The sequence below is a fragment of the Dunckerocampus dactyliophorus genome, chromosome 7 (assembly GCF_027744805.1).
Source record: "Dunckerocampus dactyliophorus isolate RoL2022-P2 chromosome 7, RoL_Ddac_1.1, whole genome shotgun sequence".
Lineage (NCBI taxonomy): Eukaryota > Metazoa > Chordata > Actinopteri > Syngnathiformes > Syngnathidae > Dunckerocampus > Dunckerocampus dactyliophorus.
In genome coordinates this window covers 11575218-11598808 of record NC_072825.1, presented here as the reverse complement: position 1 = coordinate 11598808, position 23591 = coordinate 11575218, and the positions used below count along the sequence as shown (strand labels likewise).

The window sequence follows — 23591 nt, the reverse complement described above, 5'->3', positions numbered from 1 at the left end:
GAAAACGCCACCTTGCTGTTTTCGTGCAGATAGTCGACACAAGAACGGTGACATCACCGACCCACCGCCACTCCTTCGTCGTCACATGACCAGAAGTGAGCTTTCATGACACGCCAACATAATTTCAACTGACATGACTCACCCCAGTCTCCTGATATTTTGTTGTCTTATACTGCAAAATGACTCTCAGAAGTAATTCCACTTCTCTAAGTCTGGAAGAGCCTTGGTAAAATGAAGACAATGGATTTATGCGCATGCGTTCTTTCTTCTTCTATGGTTTGGTGTGTTCCGTCTGCGTGTCTGTTCACGGAGCCACACGTACAGTAGGTGTGCCTTGTGTATTACATCGTTTTCACTCAGTGATCCGTTCATGTCTGGATAAAACTACAGTATTTACTAATCCGGCGCAGTGTGGACGCAAAAATAATCTCAGGAGCGCTCTCGTGTGGACAAGGCCTCAATACCAGATACTGGAAGAGAAAAAAAAAAAAGAGGACAGGACACAAAAACCTGACAGGAATTTCACTGCTACACAGATGATCCTGACAAAGTACAGGAACTTTGGGAATCCAATAACAATCCTTACCGTTCGTGTCCGCCGCCGTCACGCTCATTAATTAGCACGGGAAGCGCCTTCTGTTTTGCTTCTAATACACACCAGCTACAAAGCAAGACGCAAGCCAGCCCTGCACACACCAGGTTCGAATCAGCGACCACCACTTGAGAGTTATCCTCAGGCTGTCAAATGACAGTCCAGCGCAGCGCTGAAGGCATCAGAGAGTGGGGTTTACACACGTGCTATTGCACAGCCACACCAGCTTGCAAAGCCACCCTTCTTTTCAATGACACGGAAAAGACTTCCATCCACGGAGTCAGTCAGTTTCTTCATCATTTGACCATCAACTTTTTGTGCAGCAGCAACCAAAGCCCCCCAGACGCTGTTCAGAGAGGTGTACCTTTTTCTTCACTGTAAATCTTACATTTAAGGGCCCACAAGTACTCACTAGGGTTTAGGTCAGTTGAGCAAAGAGTCATGTCATTTATTTTTTTAATAGACCTTTACTGGCTAGCCACGCAGTGGAGTACTTGGATGCAGGAGATGGAGCAGTGTCCTGCATAAAAATCATGTTCTTCTTGAAAGATGCACACTTTTTCCTGTACCACTGTGTGGAAAAAGTGGCAGTAGGTTTGGGAGTTGAGTTTAAGTCTATCTTCAACCTGAAAAGGCCCAAAAAGCTCATCTTTTAATAATTCCAGCCCTGACCAGTACCCCACCTCCACCTTGCTGGTGTCTGAGTTGGAGTGGACCTCTCTGCCTATTGCTGATGCAGCCACGGGCTCATCCCTCTGGTCCATCAAGAGCCACTCTCATCTCCTTTCTTACCTTGGCAGTGTTTCTGAGCACTGAACACCGTGTACCATTCATCTGGAAACTCCAGCTAGATTACAGTTCTGGAAAATGATAGCACTTGAGGATAATGGCTTCCTGGGAGCTTTGATTTTTCTCAAATATTTGGCAGTTAATTTGCATGTTTTTCTCTCGACACGTTTCTTGCGACCCTTGCAACAAAACATTTAATGGTTCTGTGGTCACGTCCTAATATTTTGGCAATTTCAGCAATTTTAAGAGTGCTGCATCCCTGTGAAAGATGCTTTACAGTTCTTGACTTTCCAGAGTCTGTTAAATCTCTTTTCCGGCCCATTTTGCCAGAGGAAAAGAAGCTGCCTAATAACTACACACACCTAATAAAGGGTGTTGATCTCCTAAGGCCACACCCTCCCTCAGTACACACATGCACATCACCTGGTATGCTTAAACCCAATAGGCATTCAAGTTTATTCAGCTTGGGGTTGGAAAATATGCATACAAATGAGAATATGGTCAAAATACCGACTTGCCTAATAACTGTGCACACAGTGTAAAGATAATGAAAAAAAATCTTCATTTGAATAGTTTCATTCCTGAATTACCAGTCTGCGAAAATGATTCGATATAGAAGTCTGTGTCATGTTACAATCGGACTCAATCTAGCAAAAATGATGAATTTCATATACTTTGCCCCGCGGTCATAACATTTAATAATCTTAAGACACAACTGCAAGAGATAAAAGTACGAGGTTGAGCAGGGAAGTGTGTGGCCTTTCCAATGATAAGAAGTCATTTTTGGTATTGGCCAACCAGGTAAAGAGGCTGGAATAACAACCTCAAAGATAAGATTTTCAAATATTTTCATCAAGCTGAATACCCTCCAGCTTTCCTCAATTAAAGCTACCAATACAGCAAAGCTGTTTAAAAAAAAAAAACGGAACTATACGATGAACCTTACCGGTCTTGCAGATGATCTCTACGTTATGCCAGAGGGAAAACTAAAAAAGATGACTTGAATGTTTTACAGACTAATTATAAAACATTCTACCTGGGTGTGCTTTATTTACATGTTGGCCATGGGTCACTCGCTCTGCCTGGCTTGTCGCTGGTTGACGAGCTTCCTCAGGTACTGGCTGATGGCAGATGGCTTCATGTAGATCATTCGACGGTCTACTCCTTTTATGTGAATGTGATTGGCTGATGGGTAGGACTCCTCCAGAAACTTCTTTTGAAGCTTGGATACCATCTGGTGCAAGTAAAACAGGATGTATTCACGGTTTTACACGTTACTCCCAGCATGCAATGCTTCATAAAATGCATCATGGACATGTACAGTAAACATGCTCACCTGATTTAGGTGTTCGGGGATTTGCTGGTCAAAGGAATCCCCCGTGATCACACTTACTGACGTTCTGCTGGAGAGGGGCTTATATTTTGTGATGTCCCTTTAGAAACAAACATAACTTGTGTTTTCTTGCTCATATTGGGATTTGGAAACTTACCTCCCAGTGAGGTTTACCTTACTTGTGCTGCACTTTCATTGAGAAAGTAATGCTCGTCCACAGCGCCACTCTGATGGGCAGGGTTACTTAGCAGGTATTTCTAGGGAAAGCAGGAGCATAGAATAGATCTTAAGCGCAACTGAAAATGTTTTTTAATGGAATTCAGTTGTGTAAAAGTAACACCGGAAATGTAAGTTATAATACTCTGTTTAGAACAAGTTAAGTCAGCAGGTCTCCCCGGATTTAACTGGTTTCCAGTAGTTAGTTTGTCTTCTGTTTGGTGTATTTATGAAGCTGCGGCAGCGTCGGAGAAAGTTCTACTTAAGCTTCACTTCTGTGCCTTCCGCGTCCCACAGCACACAACTACGGTGCCTTCACCGACGCCGAACAAAGAGGGAAATCTCAATGCATGACGAAAAAAACATCACCCGTGAAGCATAAAGACATATAAAACCTGTGGGCTTTCTCATAAACTTTCACCAAACTGTAATTCAATCAGATATGGTGATCATGACACAGCAGTGAGCAGTGGTTGTGGGCCGCGCCCTTGGGATATGAACTGCATTGGAGCTCGTGTGCACATCGTAACCTTCGCAAGCTTGTCGACAAAATCTTTTCTCTGTCCTTGGAAAATCCAAGCACAGTGATGTCCTTATCTCCTTGGCAACAACTGTATGACTTGAAATAGGTCCCACATCGCCACTGCCATCAAACCGTGGGTGGCTGGCAGCAAGGAGCAAGAAGACTAAACAAACCATGGTCATCATCATGAAGAAAAAAACACAGAACGGGTGGTTGACTGTTAGAAATGTCAGCGTAGTTCCATTAAAAATGTAAATTATGATTGATTTAAGATATATATAAATAGCTACTGTTCTAAAAGATCTAATGGGATCCAATTAATGTGTTGTATCTAAAATGATGCCTTTCCAAATGTATTAGTGTTCAGTTTTCACTGTCCGAATTATGAATTTAATATGATATACAGTATTGTTACATATTATTATTATTCAATAACGTGATTTAATGTATGAATTGAGGACCTTATGCAATCTATGTGTTTAATATGAACTGTCTGTCTTACAATGTGTACAACCTGTCATAAGCTGACTTTGAAACATAAGAATACATCAGAGGACACTGCGTTTGTGGCCAATGTTGTATCCGGGAACACGTTCAATTTCCCTTTCTTTAAAAATGACATCTGGTATTGCCATCGTTCCAAATGCACAATTTCTGAGGATATGGAAACAAAAGCGTCTGCATCATCCACTGCTGAAGAGGAGCCGTGATTATTCCTGCAACAGCACCACCCCATGGCAGACTGAGAACAATGACTATCTTGGAAATGCCTGAAAATCATTTTCTTAGACGTAATGTTGATGATGTGTTTAATGCATTAAAAATATGTAAAATAAGCAGAGGAAAGAAGTTTAATAGTGATTGTGAAATCTGTGGCGTTTGATTTCATATTCATTCCCCAAACAGCTGTCGACCTTTTTAGAGCCATGTTTTTACTAGAGTTTCAATAATCAATATCATATGTCCCATGGGAACTGCTCTTATGTGGTTTGTGTCAAAGAGTGTGTTCAAGTGTGTGCATTAGCCTGACCTGCCGCTGGATGATCTCCTCGGAGACATTTTCTTTGATAGTTGGTTCAATGGCGCCCAGGATAATCAGCAAGCGGCTCAGCCCGGAAGCTGCGGAAAACTGCTTGGCTTGAAGGGATGGCAGCAGCTTACCGTGCCTGACAAAAAGAGGCAAATATTTCAATATTTATACGAATCCTACAAAAGTCTCATCATTGTATTATGAAACATTGCTGATTTAAGTAAGTAGTTAACATACTATCCTTTCACATATTATCCGATTTTGATGCCAAATTGTCACTTTTGAAATGGGGCCCCAACAGATACTGAAAAAAACTCATCCAAATGTTGTCCTAAAACAATAACTTTATTTTTACAGAGTTGTGTGACATGCAAGTTGAACAGAATAGTAATTGAAATACTTATAAGTATGATAAATAATGAAATCCAGAACAAAGTGTCATAATTATCACAGCAGAACCAGCGCAATACCAAACACAGGGAATGCAGTACAACAGTACAACTGTTAACATTTCGCGGCTTCACTCTATCACACTTTTTCAATATATGTTCGTGAATAAAGTATCGCTGTTTCGTGGTTGACTACAGCCTATTATTAGTAAAAAATATGCATGTTTAAGCAAAATTTACATATTTTTGGCCTAAATGAAGCATTTAGCATAAAAATGTAAGGCATTCAGAAAACGCATTGAAAGTGTATGTGAACTGTAGTACAGTATTCTACACTGGGTGTCACCAACATTACATTTATGAGACAATCGCCAACGCAGGAAGTAGCGGTGGTAAAAAAAAGAAACAACATGGAACTCTCCCTGTGCTTACATGTGTGAGTCTGTATTGTGTATATACTCTATCTACTGTATATAATAATGTCTAATTTTTTATATTGGGAACAGGGTAACGGTGACTATAAGGGTGTTTTTCATGTCTAGAGGGCTGTAATAATGTTAAAAAACGTATTTAGAAGATCGTAAACAGGTTTTTTTATGTTCTATGAAAATATTAAATTTTTAAATAAGTAAACCCACTTCACTGAAATTCACTTATCACAGTCAGGTCTGGAACCGATTAATCGCGACAAACAAGGATTAGTGCACTTCGTTGTTTAAGTGCATATATTCCACACAATTTGAACAGAAATGTATCAGTGATATGCCATTGTATCAATGTTTGACAATCATTTCAACGGTGTTTGCTAGTTAGTCATGAATGCAAGAGTCGTGTATTCATTGAGCAAAATCCAATTGAAAAATGAAATTAGGATTCCGGTGCTCATGAATGCACCCTGACGTGACCGTGATTGGTGGATAATATCATAATATAAGATGATAACAATATCAGCTTCAAGCACTTGTTGCAGGTGGCTGAGTTTGTATTAATTCAGCACAGAAATGATGGACGTACCGATAGCCACTTAGCTTTTCAGTCCAGTTACTACAGTTTAGGTCGGAACCGATGCCATTCCAATAGATACGCATCCCTAATACAACGGTACATGTATTCATGATCTGATTTTCGGTACAGAATATTCAGTATGGCATTGAATGAGGTACAGGAAGTATAAGTATAAGTCAGCTTGAAAACGCTCTTGTGTCCCTAAAGTCTCATGCTTGCGAACACTTGACCGTCCAGGTAAAATGCGTAAATGAACAAAGACAAATGGGTACGACAAAAGCAGCATGCAGTACAAGTTTACTGCTGATGCTGCATCTTTTTAATTTTACATTTAAAGCAGTTTCATACCAAACCGTGATGAGTTGTGTACTGTGGTGTATAGTGTAAAGTTTCACTCCAAAAAGACTGTGTTATAAGTGTGTAATAAGAAAAATGTGTATAATAGTAACTCTCCTCTCATGGTCCACTCTTCTTACTAAATTCCTTTGGTCTACGGGGACAACTATTTAAGCTTAAGAATGCTGCAAAAGATGGATACTTTTGGTGTCATGTTGTTCTTTAGACTGCAAACTATAGTTGCTGCTGGTTGCAGCCAAGTAGTGCACTTCATACATCCTCCATGCTTTAAGACATGATTAATTCATTGATAATCTGTCATTCTCTACTTGACAGTCAGTAATTAGTTTCTGGCTGTGTTTTCCTGTTTGTGCTTGGTTTCCTCCCCTGATGGATGATTACTTCCGGTGGTGGGCGGAACTACAGTACAAGGCACACCTGCTTTGCTTTGTGTTGCTTTTTTTTTTTTTTTTTTTGTGTGTGTTGCTTTTAAGCACCTTAGCTGCAGCAGGAAGACGCCGGTTCGTTCCTCAGATTGCCTTAAAAGCTATTGCAACTCCTAGTTACTTGACCTTCTCCTCATGGAGACTGACCTGTCATTTGATTCTGTGCTCCTCCAACTCCTGAGTATTTCCATGTTCTGGTGTTATTCTTTCGCAAGAGACCTGTACTCCTGAGTACCTCATGGTTTCCATTTTTTATCCACTCTGCTTTTTCCTGTTATCCTGTTTTGAACCTTTTGCACCTTCTGTTAGTCTACACTTCCCTCTTCCCTTTGTTTATTTGTACTGTACTTTGTGTTTGCATGAGCAAGTAAAACAAGACTTTACTTTGCTCGCACTGCATCTTTAAGATTTGACCATCCATGCAACATTTAGTGTTTCTTGTTTTCCACTTGTGTTAACATCGCCTGTAATTCTGATTAAGTATTTATGATCAAGGTACTATTAGTAAGCGTTAAGCAACAATATATTAGAGGTCTTAATGTCTTGGTAAAATGAAGAGCGTAGTCGTACAAGTGTCGTTCAGTCTAAAATGCAAAACTTTCTCAGTTAAAAAAAAAAACATTTGACTGGGGAATGAGAAAACCTTCTTCTGGGAGATGAAAGAAGAGCACTGCAATTTTGTAACTCAGGAGACCTAATCGGTCTTAGCTCACTGGTGCTCTGAATTGGCTGGTCTCAGCCGGTGGAGCCTAGTCAATAGTGCCATGCGCTCTCTGCCGCCAGTGCCGTGCCAAGCAGCACAGCCTGCCCCTAAATGCTGCCAACGCACCGTAGATCATCCACCAGGCAGCAGGGGACACTGGTCCCTGTCTTATTCTTGATCTGGGCCAGACTTTCCGTACTTTAGATGCAAGTTTTGATCAGTTCTATGACGATTTAATAAGTAAGAAACGGTAGTAGTCACTAAATGGCTGCTAAAATATCCTAAAATACTCAACAATGGCTACAAGGCTGACACCAACATTCCTGTTAGTCAACAAAGAGATATTTTAATTTTCATTTTTTAATCCATAAAATGGGTAAGGCCAGTGGTTAACACTAGTGTCTCATAAAAAAGTCCTGGAATGTCAGTTCAGCATAAAACTATGTTGAAAAATCACGGGTAAGGGCCTGCCCCACAACAGCTTCGATTTGCTTTAGGCTCACTCACCTCGGTTTGAAGCATGCAACACAAGCAGCATTAACGGTGAGATCATGGAGGAGATTAAAGTCTAAGACAGCTCAATAAGATAGGCTCCTCTCCTGTGGAATCATGTTCCTGATTGAGACACTCTCTCTCTATTCAAGAGTAAACGTAAGACTTGCCTTTTGGATAAAGCTTATAGTCAGGCTTGACACAGGCATATGTTTGGTTATGTTGCCATAAGGCTAGACTGCCGAGGGTCTCCCTTGATGCAGCAAGCTTCCCTTTCCTCCTCTCCATCTCTACCTGCTCACATTCATATGCTATGCGCTATACAGGTATATCACTAACCCATCTCTCCTACTTATCCACTACTTTGCTGCTGGTCTGTGTCTTTGGTCCTTGTAACGTTCACAACTGAATGCTTTGCAGACGCACACAACACTCGCTTAAAGTATATTTTAGAAGCTTTTTGTGAAATCTGAGCTGGACAAAATGGTAATGCCATCCATCCATTTTCTATACCGCTTGTCCTCACTGGGGTCGTGGGGGTGTGCTGGAGCCGATCCCAGCTGACTTTGGGCGAGAGGCGGCTTACACCCTGGACTGCTCGCCAGCCAATCGCAGGGCACATATAGACTAACAACCATTCACACTCACATTCATACCTATGGACAATTTAGAGTCACCAATTAACTTAACATGCATGAAGTCGGAGTACCTGGAGAAAACCCATGCACGCACGCACGCATGCACGGCGGAGAACATGCAAACTCCTCACAGAAATGCCCAAACAAAGATACGAACCCAGATCTTCCAGATCTCCTGACTGTATTGCCAACATGCTAACCACTAGGCCAAAACAATGATAATGGTTTTGATTTATTTGGAACATGCATACAAGGTTACATTGGAGTACTTCACTTGGCTACAATTCACAATTCAACATGTCCGAAAAGAAGTAGGAAGAAGCAGAGCTTATTTAATCCTACCCCTTCTTGGTTTCACAGCAATTGCTAATACATTTGTTCACTGCCTGTATGTACCCTTTACCAATTAATTTGTAAAAACAGAAAACAATGTGTAACAGTAGCGTTAACGAATACAAAGAGTAGAGTGGAGTTAACGCTTTGTAAATTGTTATTATAGCAATATAAATAAAGTCTATGTTCATAAATAGATACATAATAAATTATATATAATATATAAATTATTAGTATTAAACCCAGCAGGCATTATTTTGGAATATTTGAGTTTTTTCACGTAATAATTCACAAAAAAATGCCCAATCATGGATTTACTTTTTTTTTTTTTAAATAGATAGCCTAGTGTCCCTTTAATAGATAGCCTAGTGTCCCATTACAATCTTTTTTTTTTGTCTGGACCAGCCAAACTGTGTGAACACAGCCTTAGCAAACAACATGTCATGTCCGGTGTTTGTCACTCTGCTGCTGTCTGTCTGCTATCTGTTTTAGTGCACGCCCTCCTGCAGAAGGCGGAGCTGATTGCACACACCTGTGGCCAATTACCTGCACCTTCATTAGCTGCTGCAAGGCAGCAGTGTGACGCCAGTTGTTTCTTGCTTTCACCTGCTCACCTACAGCCGTACTCGCTCTCCTGGTGACTCCTAACTGGTCTAGTTTTGTGTATTGATGTTATTGTCTCCCCTGCGTGTTATTCCAGCCTCTCGCTAAGGTTAGTTCTTCTACCTTTTTTCAGCAGCTCCTTCGTTTTCATGAGCGTATTTTTTCCCCTGGCATTGTTTTTTGTTGTATCTTTTCCGGCCCTGAGATTTTTTGTTACCATTTTTGTACACCCCTGTTTGTCTCATAGCCACCTCTTTTGGTGCCTTGGCCGAATGTGACACAACAGAGGAGGCGTTATGATGCCGATTTTAAGATAATGGTGATCGGTGAAGTCATCAAAGGACTGTCGAGTAGCTAAGAAATATGATGAATAAAATATCATTTTGGTGCTATTGGAAACATGACTTCAAAAAATTGCTGTCCTTCCTTTTTCTTGAAAAAATATTTCGCCAAAAACATCTTGAAAAAGAATCTTGTTTAAGAATAACAGAGGGGGGTAACTTAGTTTTCAGCGCATAATAATTACTGAACAAGCAAAAACGTTTTCTCTACACATCTGGTTGAATGTATGTGGATTTGTATATACCTTTTACAGTTCCAACCTTATTTTTGAGTCACAACAGAGACACCAAAGACCTACATTTCACAGGTGCACAGATTTAAACATGCACCTATTCATTTTTACTGTTTTTTTATGGTATGCCACTACTCCAAAAAGTGCAATGTAAGCTACAATATGTAAGCCTTACACAAACTTACAGTATGCACCCTTGAGAGAGACTGATGACTGATATCAAATCAATATTCAGTTGTTGCAACAAAGTAGTGCTACACATAGTGGCGGAGCTACGTGGTGGCCAATGTCACTCTCCGGCCACCCCACTGGCCGTCTAGACATTTCAGGCATCAACTTATTGCCACCCCAATGTGAGTAATGGTCTCACCTTGGCCACTCCAATGAAAAATGTCTGGCTCTGCCACTGACTACACAGTGTCACACACACACACAGAAACGTGTCAGGTATTGATCATTAGTAATGGCAAGTCATGGTATAGTAAACGCTCCCTATCCTTTCAAAAAGAGTACAGACAGGAAATGAAACAAGTGAACAATGTGGAGAAACGGTGGAGAAACTTTTTTAATCAGATTTCAGGAGAATGACATTTTGACATTTCCATCTTCCTTGCCACACTTTTTCCCCTGTAGTCATTCTGGCAGTACAATTTCGACCCGACTCTGAAGGGAGTTTAAAAGTGGCGGAGCATTTTCCACCTATCACCCTTTTCTCACCCCTTGATTCCAAAAATAACAAGGACGAAAAACTTCTATCAGCCCCAAGTTCAAATCTGTTCCAATCATTTTTGGGTCTGGCATTGAACCTTATTTCAAGGATTCTCCAGCCACCTGTCCAATTTCTTCCTCGCCCCCCCCCCCCCCCCCCCCATTTTTAATTCTGCCCCGGAGTGAGGATTATGCGAAGCAAGGCATGCGTGTCAAAGGGAAATTTAGTGGGTAAAGACAGCCAAGATTGGCGGGATGAATTAAACAGATAACGTGAGGAGACGAAGTGGGGGAAACATGTAGAGCAAAACGCCTTGCAGTTGTTGGTCATTTCAGATGGGCTCTCCCCCCCCGTACCCTCCCCCGCCCTCCCAACAGGAGCAAGAAGGCAATATCTAAATTAATAAAGTGATGAAATGAGTTTGTACCGTGGACTTTCTGCTGTTTGACTTTCCCATCTGGATTAGTGCAGGCTGAATGGGCGCTCTGTTACTTTTGTTACAACTGCGCAATTCACTGTCGGAATTTGGCCCTGTAGTGATAAGCTTCCCTTCCTCCTCCTCCTCCCTCATTACCATCTCATTTCATATGCAGGGCCTCTGTTACCTGAGAGCCTGCTCGCACACAAGACACGAACTATTACACGAGCTTCTGCCAACTATTACAATGAGAAGAGAACATTTAAACATAGCCTATTACATGGGGATCAACTAACTATTATGCATACGGAATATTGAAGTGATTATTGCAAAGTATTCTGGAAGGAGAAGGGAATCACTCAAGGACACTTTAACACACAGACACAAAACCTACACTTAATGGATGGCGAGCTGAATACATTCAGTTAGTGACAACTATATACTGTAATTGTATCACACACATCATTCATTGGCGCAAAACTGAAAAGAACAGCACAGTGTTGCATTCATTAGGAGAAATACCGTGAAAAAATATACAGTATGCTTTAATTAGGTAGGGTTAAGGCAATTATTACTGTTTAGTATACATGGGCATTACTTTCATTCAAATGGTGTCTAAGGTAAGGTTACATTTAGTATGAAATACATTCATACTGTTAGAAATAGCAAATAAGCAACATTCTGTATATATTGTTAAATTGTTAGATAGAAACATCCTGGGTGTAATACCTTACATGAGCACAAGGTGTCCTTCTTGCACCACAACCAACGACAGACTAAACCCTAGCCTCTGCACCAATATATAGATTTAAACTGGGGTAATACATGCACGCTGCAGAAGTCCAGCTTCATTAGGAATGCTAACCGCAGTTGTTAAACGTTTAATTGGCTTTTCTGACTCATCTATTTGTCTCCTAATGGTGTGAAGGTCCAAAAATGGGGCTGAGAATCAGTTGAGTCAGGAAAAAGACATGGTGACTCCATGGGAAGTACGACAACAAGCACAATAAACAACATACAAGGTTCAGATAGGATCATTTGAAAAGGCTGGGACACCCCACAGTGTCCCATCTGCATGCACCTGAGGGGTGTCAGAATTTTTTACTTTACTTTCCACTTTTGTGTGTTCATGATCACTCTACTAACGTGACATACTGAAATGTGTGTTGAATCATTTTATACTATTTATTCTGTTTAAGGACAGGGCTGAGCCAATCCAGTATCGGTATCAGGTTCTGATGCTAGAGTAATTCATGTATCAGATATTTTTCTGATACCAGCTGCAGAGATTTCCAATCCATGAGCCACATCTGTGCTTTAATTAGGGCCATTATTTTCTTTGTCGATTAATCTGAAGCTTGTAATTTAATTAATCGAGTAATCGGTTAGGCCCGAGACGGACCAAATCGATATGAACCAAACACAGTTAGTAGTTTGGTGTGCAGCATATCAGAAAAGTAAAACTGTCGATCACCAAAGTCAAAGCTGATGTGTGTGAATATCAAAGATAATACGTCAGCTTTTGTGGATGAATAAGAAAATAAAAAAATAGTAACATTTGAGAGGCTAAAATCAGAGGATCTTTAATTTTTTTAAATAGAAAAAACAGTTAATCGAACACTAAAATAGTTATCGATTAAGTGGATAATCAATAATCATAGATTCATCGATTAATTGTTGCAGCTCTAGCTTTAATGTTGTCAGAAAACATGGCTAGAAGAATATCAGCAGACCAGCCACAACAGTATCAGCAAACGTAGCTGTATCCACACATGCACTGCAGCCATCCTCCTCACTCGTGCTGCGCACACACAAGCACTCCACTACACAAAACATCTGGGCCGCTACAATATCATACTTGCCTATAGAGAGTAGTTTATTACAGCCTCATGTAAAATCAACAACAATAACAATGTAGCGACCCGGAAGTTATGTGCAACGTTAAAGAGTTGTGTGCATGCAGCACTGCACAGGTGAAGACAGCTGCAGTACATTCGCTGATATTCTTCTCGCTACATTTGCTGATATTCTTTTGACGTAGTTGCATATCTCAACTGTATCGGCAGATATCCAGATTCAGATAATTGTGGATTTGTGCATCCCTAAATCTGTTCAGGGTCCCGTGTGAGCTGAAGTATCGCAGCTGACTTTGGGTAAGAGTTGGCATAAACACTGGACTGGATGGCAGTCAATCATAGGGCAGTGTGGAAACTATTAATACCAGTGCACTGCTTAGTTGAAGCTTCACTATGGGCACCTGTGTCAACCTGCTCATAGTTTGTAGTCTTTCACCATCCCTCATCATTGACCATCCATCAGTCTATTGCTACATTATTACTGCCAATCTCGCACAATGATCCCTGGAGGGCTTTGGAGCATCGCTGCGCTCCAGTAACTTATTGATTGCAGTGTACAAGTGTATGCCTATAACAGGAGAACTGAATATGTCATCAGTCGGTACGACTGTTTACCAATGACGGCAGGAGGCAAACAAATCCTCCAGAGACCAAAAAATGACTCTTACGAGTTACATGAACAATTGGAGGGTTAAATCATGAGCAGTGGAAAATAGGACGCAAAAAAAGTCATGTTGAGGTACAGTAGTTGGTTAAATGTCAAGTACCAATCACAAAAGGGTCAATATCAGGCACAAAATGCATTTATTTACACAAAATGCAGCCATGACAGCAAATGTGTAATTAAATAAGGATACTGCATAGGTTTATCCGAGGGTGAAACACTGAGGCGTGCAGGAACGCACACACACACACACGCACACACGTCAGGTATTGACACATCCATAAAAGATGATGAGGCAAATGTACCGCAATTGTAAGCTGAAAATGAACTTCCTCCCAAACAACTGCTCTCAGCATACAACTGAAATGGTTCGAATGATCATAAAAGGATACGAACGGGGAAAAAACTATAAAAAGGAAAGGGAGTCCAAGTGATATTCTTGTAGTTTGACTCATCACAATAATAGTGCATTAAAACAGAAGAATTGTCCAATCAGCATTCATTCATTTTGTAAGGCCCATTTCATCAGAGGGTGCATTCCCAATAGTCTCTGCTTCACGAGCAAATATATTCCCCCATGAGGTAAATTAGTTTTTTTGTTCAGACACTTGGCTAAGAGGAGACACGCACTCCCGAGTGCTAAATTAATTCTTCCAGAAACAAAATTACAGAATTGTCACTGTATTCCTTTAACTGCAATTTACAATGTACTTTGATTGCATTTGTTCAATTTCAGCTGGAGTCTCATCAAATAATGACCCATCTTGAGAGGCCAGACTGCATAATTACTCTTACTCAATTTGCACACGCTGAACACTTCCCTAGCCTAGAGATTTAATGCCCAAAGCTCTACATTATTAGCAGCTAAAATATTGTTTATGAAATAAAAGCTGTTTAAGGAACATATCACTTGATCTTCTCTCTTTGGTACCGCTTCCCTGTGCTGGTTGAGCTAATGGAGAAAAAAATTTCACAATAATAACCACCATTAGAGCATGCACGTATGTTGACCAAAGAAAACAGGTGTAAGCTTGTTAATTAGGTGCCTTTTGACACACATACAGTAGTAAATATTGGTTTTTCAACTGTCAGGCCTACATTGAAATGTGCAGCAAAAGCAAAATCAGTCTGTCCTTCAAGGGACTGCATGTAGCAAGTTCCTCCAGCTGCCTAAAGGGCGCCAACATTCAAACATATATTCCGCCTCTTCCTGCTGTGAGTACGTAAGCGAGGCCGACGTAACATGCGCACATGCACAAGTTACGTTTGTTGTCAGCTCATGATAGCAATTTGGCTAGGTTTAGCTACTAACGTTTGCTATCATTGAATGTTTAGCCACATAACCACACCCACACAATCATTCCAAACGGACATGTACACGTATATGAGACAGTGGGGACTGACAGCCATGAATTGCAATTATTTTATCGGGGCCGAACGAAATTTACAATTTTTATGCAGTTTAATTTGTAATTGTGAGAAATATACACATCTTTTGTACATTTTTTTTATTTTGAACTAATACTGGTAACATATTTTTGGTTTCGAAAAATGTCATTTGGAGCGAGTTGCATTTAGTTCCTTTAAGAAGGCAGATGCAGTGCCTGCACTGAAAAAAGAACACGTCACAGCAGTGAATGATCAACCCACTCTCTGAATGCAATTTGTCCAGACACACTGTGAGGCTTGCAGTAATCTTTGATGCTAGACCCACTGCTTTATTTCTCATCAAGACGCATTATCTATGTCGGCAAGGAAATGAGACACATGCTGGGAAAATCCAAAATAAGAACGATGACCCCTTATAAGTCCACACCAGCAAACGTACGCGTATGCGCACACACGTGCAGAAATGCCACACAAATGCCACTGCTGGGAGATGGTGGCGATTCATTTCGTAGGAAGTAACATAACTAATTTTGGGAGTGAGCCTCTGTTAATGAGCACAGCTTTGATGTCTAAATCCTCAACTTTTCCGAAGCTGATTGGGTCTACCCAGAATCCTTCTCAGGTGCAGGCCTGTTAACTTTTACATCATGAAAAAAAGCTAATAAAGCCATATCTGTAAAAAAAAAAAAATATATATATATATATATATATATATATACATGAAGACCCCATTGAGCTATGGTGAAAGAAAGACCAGAAAGAAAGCTGGCTGATACCAATTGAACTGCAATGTAGTGATGCAAACATCTGTACTGTGTTTCTGTTCAATCATCTTACTGCCTACGCCCCTCCTTTTTCTATTTTTACTCCACCATGCAAATGGACAGCAATGATGGAATGTTTTTTCAGAGAGAAAATATAAGTCTTTGCTTCATTTCCTTCCTCCATTGCCTCTGTGCGCAGTAATTGGATTGTGGTGGAACCGTCATGTACTATTCATGTAGATAAATGCATATTAATCAAAAGATAATTGGACACATACAGCTTATAAATGGTGCTGCTCCACTTCTAGTCACGTGTAAATAAGCCATTTGCAGGGATATTTATTTCGCAGACTTGGGTCATGCACATAAAATCTCTACACCAGTAATCAGGAACACAGCCGCTAATGACGTAAGTCATTGAGTCATGGCCTGGATTTGATTATATTATGTGAAACGAACATTTCCTCTCGTCTATGAAAATGCAGATTCTCCCTAAATAATTACAGAATATACTCTACTGGTAGTCACAAAATACAATGCGTATAACATGAATGAAAGCTTGAGAAAATGATTTATAAATGTCGGACTGCAATACTGCAGCAATAGAGTACAATTACGTCAGTTGTTTTTAAGGGACAAAAAGTATACTATGGATGGACACAAAGGTGCGTGTATGTGACTGACACTTAGACATGGATAGTGCAGTGCAGTGCAAGAAACAAATGTGATGTATTTCTTTAAAGCTGACTTCTGCAGCCAGCCTTGATCACCTCTCTTTGGCTTTAGCTCTACAGTAGCAGTCAGTTTTAACCACATCACCACCCTCACTCTCCACTTATCTGTTTCGTTCAAAAAGAGAAAAATATGGAATAATAAAATAAAAGCAAACTCCCCTGCCTCGAATCTTGACCTGAAATCTGTTTTGTCACAATCATCCATGCTTACTTAAAAAAACTCACCAATACTCCTTCCACTGCTCCTCTTCAAAAAGGTCTTCTGGTATAGGATCAATCAACACCAGGTCTGTCACTTGCCTGACAAATAGAGGACACACACAATTTAACTGTAGATGTTTAAACACACTTTTAGGTGAGGTCAGATTTGTTGACTACCCTGGTTCACATAACCCTTGGAGGCTGTAATGATCATGAGCAACAATCGCATCACCCAATCTGTCTTTCTCTGTGGAATCGCCTGTCCCAGTCCCTATAGACTGATGACCACACGTACACCGGATCCCTAGGTAATATTTCCATTTGGAAAGGTGTCATCTCACCATTACTTAATTTTCTCCCTTTGGCAGCAACACAGTCCCTGAGTAAACACTAAATGTTTCATCCCTTGTACCCACTTCTTGTCACGTTCATCACTGCATTGTCTCCTAGATGGTTGAGTTACAGGGGGGTGGACCAAACATTTATTTATTTATATGCCAATGTGAGGAATACTGACATACATCTCCCAGTGAATATGTGTAAATTGTGGCCAAAGTGTCAATATTTTGTTTAGCCCATCACGCTCACAACAGCATGCTTGACTGTCTGCAAGATACAATTGTCTTGATACTTACTAGTGTTACCAGCTACTTACGACAATCATGGTGTTTTGAGTAATTTTCGCTGAAGAGTACATCTATACTGCCACACAAGCTGCACACTGACTACTGTAAAGTACAGTCATCCCTTGTTTATCGCAAGACCCGACCGTGATAAGTGAATTTCCGCAAAGTAGGATTCCAATAGACACTCACACACTGCCACTGGAAGAGTTCCTTGTTGGGTTTTTTTTTTACTTCAACAACTCTGTGCGGCGGCTCCTGTGACATTACTGACACCTAGAGACCAGTGTAATACTACATATCAATGTGTTATATGCATTGTATTTGTATTTTAGTTTGTTTAGTCATTTTTATGCTTGAAAATGTTTAATTTTGGCAAAAAATAAGTAACATTTGCTTAAAAATGCATATTTTTTTGACTAATAATAGGCCATAGTCAACCACAAAAGAGCGATGATTTATTAATTCATGTATTTTGAAAAACCGTGATAGAGTGAAGCCGAGAAATTCGGGGCGTGATGTGGCAAGGGATGACTGCATGTCCACCTTTACTTTCTATTGTATTGTTCTGTGTGGAGGACAAACTACAACACGAATGGTTGCTGAAATGTGAAGGTGTACTCATATTTGTGAGAGGCTGTAGATAATTTACACTGTTAACAGGTTATCATGTACTAGTCCACAGTAAACCAGCTAGTAAAAGTAAACTGGTGCAGAACGTATCTGAAGCTAAATTCTCACAATATGTTGTGTTGCAATATTTGATACTATCAAAGCATTCTGAATTATGTACAGTATATGAATTCATTATTCCCTGTTGAGACTTACACGTTATGTATGTGACTGTAGAACCTGCTATTGAGTGCGCCAATCTCGGAGCCAACCAGGATGATAGGCATGGCGATTCCAGCGGCCACCAACAGACGGTGCAGATCGTCTACCATCCTTGAAGACAACACAACTCATATGTCTTTGGTTGCAAAAAATAAAACCAGGTCACGTGCAAACTGGGCCAGGAGGTTGATTTATTCATCTACGCTGGGCCAAAGCATATGGACATGAAAGATGATATCATTACACTGATTCATTTCTAACCTTCTTATCAACACCTCGGAGCAATCATAACAACAAAAACAATGTAACTTGAATCTAAAATAAAATAATTCACTGGCTTTAAATGTTGCATGTGTTTTCTCAGTGGTACCAAACTAATGAGTGTTTCTGAAACCTCAAAATACCATCGAAACGAGCATCACTATTACATGAGATGGAGTTGCTCATTTCTGATAGCCCTCTGCTGTCTTACGTACGCTTTGCTCATCCATCAAACTCAATGTGTCCCGTTTGAAAAGGAGCCATTTCACAAGACTCACAGGGTTAAGGTTAGGTAGTCATCAAAGCCCTTGAGAAATTGAATCCTGGGAAATTGATTGCTTACATCTAAAACGGGCAGCCGTATGTTTACTGGGCCAAATGCCAAGGTAATCTAGACTGCTGACCGTTGTTTGGTGCTCATCCTTTAGGCAGATTTAAAGCACATCAAATGAGTTCGGACGTCAAAGACAGCACGATTTAGTGCAGAGTAGCAAACAGTATTAGATGGGCCAAGGCAAGAACCGAGATGTCACATCAGTCTCTCTAGCCACACTATTATATAAACATTTAAACCCAAATGAAACTGATCTCACACTGATTCACAAGTAAATCACACATAATAAATGAATTCATCAATATTCAACTAAACCTATTCAAGTAATATTTCATTACTTAATCAGTGGTGTATGAGGCATCAGACAGCCTGGCTTATAATATATCAGGCTAAATGATAGTGACTGGCTAGGATGCTTAATTTGAAATCTGATGCTGATTATGCTTCATACTGCACTACTTGCTTAAACTTATTCAGTGCTCGATTACAAAATAAGAAATTTGCCTGGTCGATTTACATTTGCGAAAAAAAGAGTTGCATCTGCAACCTGGAGAGTAAAATGTCTTTCCAAAATTCGACAGTATGCACCTCCACTTAACACCCCTGAGACAATTTATGTATCAGAATATGTATATGACACGTCCTCCGAACCTGCTGACTGAAAACCTGACAAGGAAGACCAAATTTAAAGTTGAGGTGCACTCAAAACTTGCTTATGTTTTGCAATGTTCAATCACCGCAACATCATAAAAAAGTCGTGTAACAATTGCGATGATTTGGTCACCACATGATTTTTAGCTATATTAACTTAATTAAATTTTATTCATATACAGTAATTTGACCCCATAACTACAGCCTAGCTTCTTGCTTTGCAGCTGGTGTGTGTTAGAAGCAAAACAGAAGGCGTTCAATGCGCTTCATAAGCTAATTAACATGCGTGACGGCAGCAGACACGAAAGCTAACTATTGTTATTGGATTTACAAAGTTCCTGTACTTGGTCAATATTATCTGTGTCACAGAAAATGTGTGTGTGCATTGTGCAAACAGCACATCAATAATGATTTCCACTGCAAATCCTATTACAAGATGCAATCACAGTTAACATTAGAGCCACTCAATAAAACCATGATGCTCATGTCAGGTTTTTGTGTAGAAAAGACCAAACGTTATCAAAGATTCATTTTATCATCACAATACCGTAACTATTACAACCATGGAATTTCTATATTACATATGACTAACAATTTCAAAATACACATGGAATAGAATATTCTTGAAGAGTGTGTCATATACTGTATTGATATTAATAAATTCTAATATTAAATTCTATATGAACCCAAATACACGTTTTGTACATTTCAAATACTCACCGTCCAGTTGTGGATATCCCCCAAACCTTCTCAGTTCCCGTGGTTTCATTCTGCATCAGACGCTTGCTGAACCCCAGTCCAATTCGGTCATAGGCACAAACCTGTACAGAGTACAGGGAAGGCATAGGAAAAACTCAAACTGAGGACATGAAACTCTACAAAGCAAGCACGTGACCTAAATCACACAACATTTCAGACAAACAACACGGGGCAGGCTGTCAGCCCCGAATTTCTGCTGTGCTGAATTCTTTTGCAGCAGAGACGATGTGGCAGAGCCACAGCAAAGACTGTCTATGTGCCCTGACACAAAAAGAATAAAACAGAGTCTTGGAAATAGTAGCTACTTCTACAGATAGACCCATTGTCACTATTGATTAATTCATAATTATTAATGTGGCTGTTCAATGAAAACCATGTACAATATTTCTAAATTTTGTATTTGTCTTATTTTTTTTTTATCCAAAATAACATCCGACCATTTGGTACCACTTATGGAATGAGCTGGGGCCTATCCCAGGTAACTTCAGGTAAAAGGTGATCTACATCCTGAACTGGTTTCCAGTCAATCACAGGGCACATACAGAAGTAGACAAACATTCACACCATCACTGAGTGGGGACTGAACGTACCTGCACATGCCTGCACGGAAGTCAGGCGCGTCAACCGCTAGATCATCAGTGACTCCAAAAAAAAAAAATTAACTATATAATTTTTTTTTACTTTTCTTTTCTTTGAAAAAAAGAAATGAAAATGTATTTTTTTTATTTAATTTCCTCACCTTTGTTAATGTGGCAACACTCTCTTGGACATGAAACCAAATATCTGATGACATTCCGGTTGGCGCATCCAGTATCACTAAACACAGAAAAAAATAGTGAGCCTGGAAACAAAAGGCAGCCACAGAACAAACATCAAATGTTGTCAGACTTCTAATATTGTACTTAAAAGACAAAAAAAAAATCATGGCAGTTACCAACTGGCTGTCCCTGTCCTTTACACAAGAGATGCATCCTTTGACCCAAGCCGACGTCTACAATCTGGCCATCTAGTTGAGATCATAAAAAACCAAAAATATGAAGCTGTACAGAACCATTTGCTGTTGAGAATCTCAACAGACTGTGATATAAAGGTTTCACTAAAAGTGAATGTGATGTGAGGAGGAGCTTGTTAGACTTTAACTGATGACCTTTTGGCAGCAGCATCTGTCCTTCTCTCTGCAGCGATGCATAGTTAAGGAATGGAGGGATGACGATGATTAGAAGCAAACACTTTCCAACGTTCATGAGCACAGAGCTGTGAGAGAGTCCGCTTTTAACCTCAGCTTTGCTTTGTTGTCTCTCATCTGGTTCCTGTTTTTGGAGTGGGGGGGGGGGGGGGGGGTTCCAGTGTTAAAGCACAGGTTAGACCAACTTTTTAGCACAAAAGTTGGATGTACAGTCAAACCCCATTTTTTGTATGATTCGGTTATCGTCAATTCGGAAAAATTTTGCCTCGGTTTTCTTAGACTGTCACACTTTTCAAACAGAAGTGCGTGTAATAAACTAGTCTGTTTGCCTGTACTGTATCGTTCCGCTAAATCAAGCACCCAAACAAATCACCAACCTACGCGTTGCTGTCTCACTGTTTTTTATTGAGTGCGCCTACTAAATAACCTGCCATGGGGCCAAAGAAAGTGCAAGTGCTACTTAAAGTGATACCTTGTTAAAGAAGGTGAGAAACACTAGTGAATTTGATTTCACCAGGATGTACGGGTAGTCTGCATCAACAATAAAATTTCCAACCACTTGTCATTTAATAATTGTTTTCTGCACATAAAATAACAGTACTTCTCTATCAATTGTATTTTTTGTTAATATTTTTGTCTCAACAACGTTTTGTGTCATTACTGACGCCTAATGACCAGAATGCTACATATAACTTTTCTTTCAATATTTCTTCACTCATAATGGGCCATACTCAACCACAAAACAGGGATCATTTATAATTAATTAATTGGGAAAAAAACACGATAGACAGAGGGAGCGATATTCAAACCGATGTAGCGAGGGTTGACTGTACTATAAGTCAGGGGTCTCCAACCTTTTTTCTCTGACTAGCGACTTTTCCCCAAGCAAAATGACCGAGAGCTACTGGTACTCCTGTTTGTAACATTTATTTTCATAGCTCATTTCAACACAAACAAACTTAATAAACTTGTTTTGTCGGAACTTTCAGTTCAGTTCAGTTTATTTCACTCAACCAAATAAAACGAACATTTACAAAATACAAAATAATGGAACACTAGTTGAAAATGAGAGGGCAGAAGCAAGCTTATAAAACTTTAACAAAAAACTTGAACAAAATGTTGGTAGTCACATTGTGCAGAAAAACAACAAAAACAGTTTTGTTCATCTGCATTTTGTATTTCAGTAAGCATTTTTTCTCATGCAGGTGTCTCCAAATGTCATTGCTATCAGGGCTACTTTGACAAAGCTATTGAGCTATTTGTGTTTTATTTATTTGACTGGCAATATTGGAATTGTACTTTACTCACAAAGCAGATCTCAGCTTAAACAGTGTGGTCATTGCTTGTGGCCATTAGAGATAGATAGAGATATAACGTCAGAATTTAACACTTGAATACAAAAAATACTAAGAGTTCAAGTAAATATTCTTTGACCCATTCATGAGCAACTCAAAAATCAGCTGGTGAGCTACTGGTAGCTCCCGAGCTACCGGTTAGAGACCCCTGCTATAACGAGCACGGATAATAGAAATTGTGTCTTTCTGATAAATGAGCACAGGGAGGACATCAGAGCAACCTGATTGGACGCTTAATAAGTTGGCAATATTATGATTGGACCAGACAAATAAAGGTTTTTAATGCAAGAAAATGTTTCTGACCTTTGTAGCTCAGTGGTCCTGTAAGCGTTATTAATGGTAACCAATTTGCGAACTAAAAATTTTGCATTACATTACCTTTCTAGACGCAGGAGCTTGACTTTTAGGTTCTTTCTTCATTTTTAACCAAGTCGTTTTATAGCTGGCGGCAGCTATAGTAATGGAGAAAATTAATTGAATAGCTTTTATATTGGCAGTGTCTCTACAACAAGCGTGGACTCAGTCCCATCAGTGACGATGTGAATAGTCTATATGTCTGTCCTGTGATTGCCTGGAGAACACTCCAGGATGCAGTCCGCCTTTCGGCTGGGATAGACTCTAGCTTCCAGTGAACCCGAAGACGATAAGTGGTAGAAAAACGGATGAACGGATGAATGGACTATTGTGAGAGTAGCTTCCTGGTTGAGATACAGAAGCCGACGAAAGACAAACTTCTCACGTGAACGCGTTTCCAAATAGCAACAACCTGTGGCGGTAATAAAAGACACGTGTACGTAATAGCCATGTTTTGCTTTGTCATTCGATTGACTTTAACATATTATACGTATTTG

The 23591-nt window shown here is 39.9% G+C and overlaps 1 protein-coding gene across 1 annotated transcript; it reads right to left on the bottom strand.

Moving 5' to 3' along the window:
- Positions 1-1808: 1808 nt before the first annotated feature.
- Positions 1809-23430, bottom strand: si:dkey-122a22.2 (uncharacterized). Its single transcript, XM_054783274.1, has 11 exons — positions 23119-23430; positions 21347-21509; positions 21134-21205; positions 20939-21015; positions 20161-20261; positions 18189-18305; positions 16762-16836; positions 4484-4619; positions 2889-2971; positions 2718-2814; positions 1809-2615 (listed from the first exon to the last, which is right to left on the bottom strand). Exons 1-11 carry the CDS (start codon positions 23158-23160, stop codon positions 2451-2453), a joined length of 1128 nt encoding a protein of 375 aa, XP_054639249.1. The 5' UTR covers positions 23161-23430; the 3' UTR covers positions 1809-2450.
- Positions 23431-23591: the final 161 nt, after the last annotated feature.

Bases quoted from the DNA above. Each gene is read 5' to 3' on its own strand.
- si:dkey-122a22.2 (XM_054783274.1), bottom strand. From the start codon at position 23,160: ATGAAGAAAGAACCTAAAAGTCAAGCTCCTGCGTCTAGAAAG. The intron at 21,016-21,133 runs GTAACTGCCATG...TTCTGTGTTTAG, and splicing joins AGGACAGGGACAGCCAGTTG to TGATACTGGATGCGCCAACC. The intron at 2,815-2,888 runs GTAAACCTCACT...TTGTTTCTAAAG, and splicing joins GAAAGTGCAGCACAAGTAAG to GGACATCACAAAATATAAGC.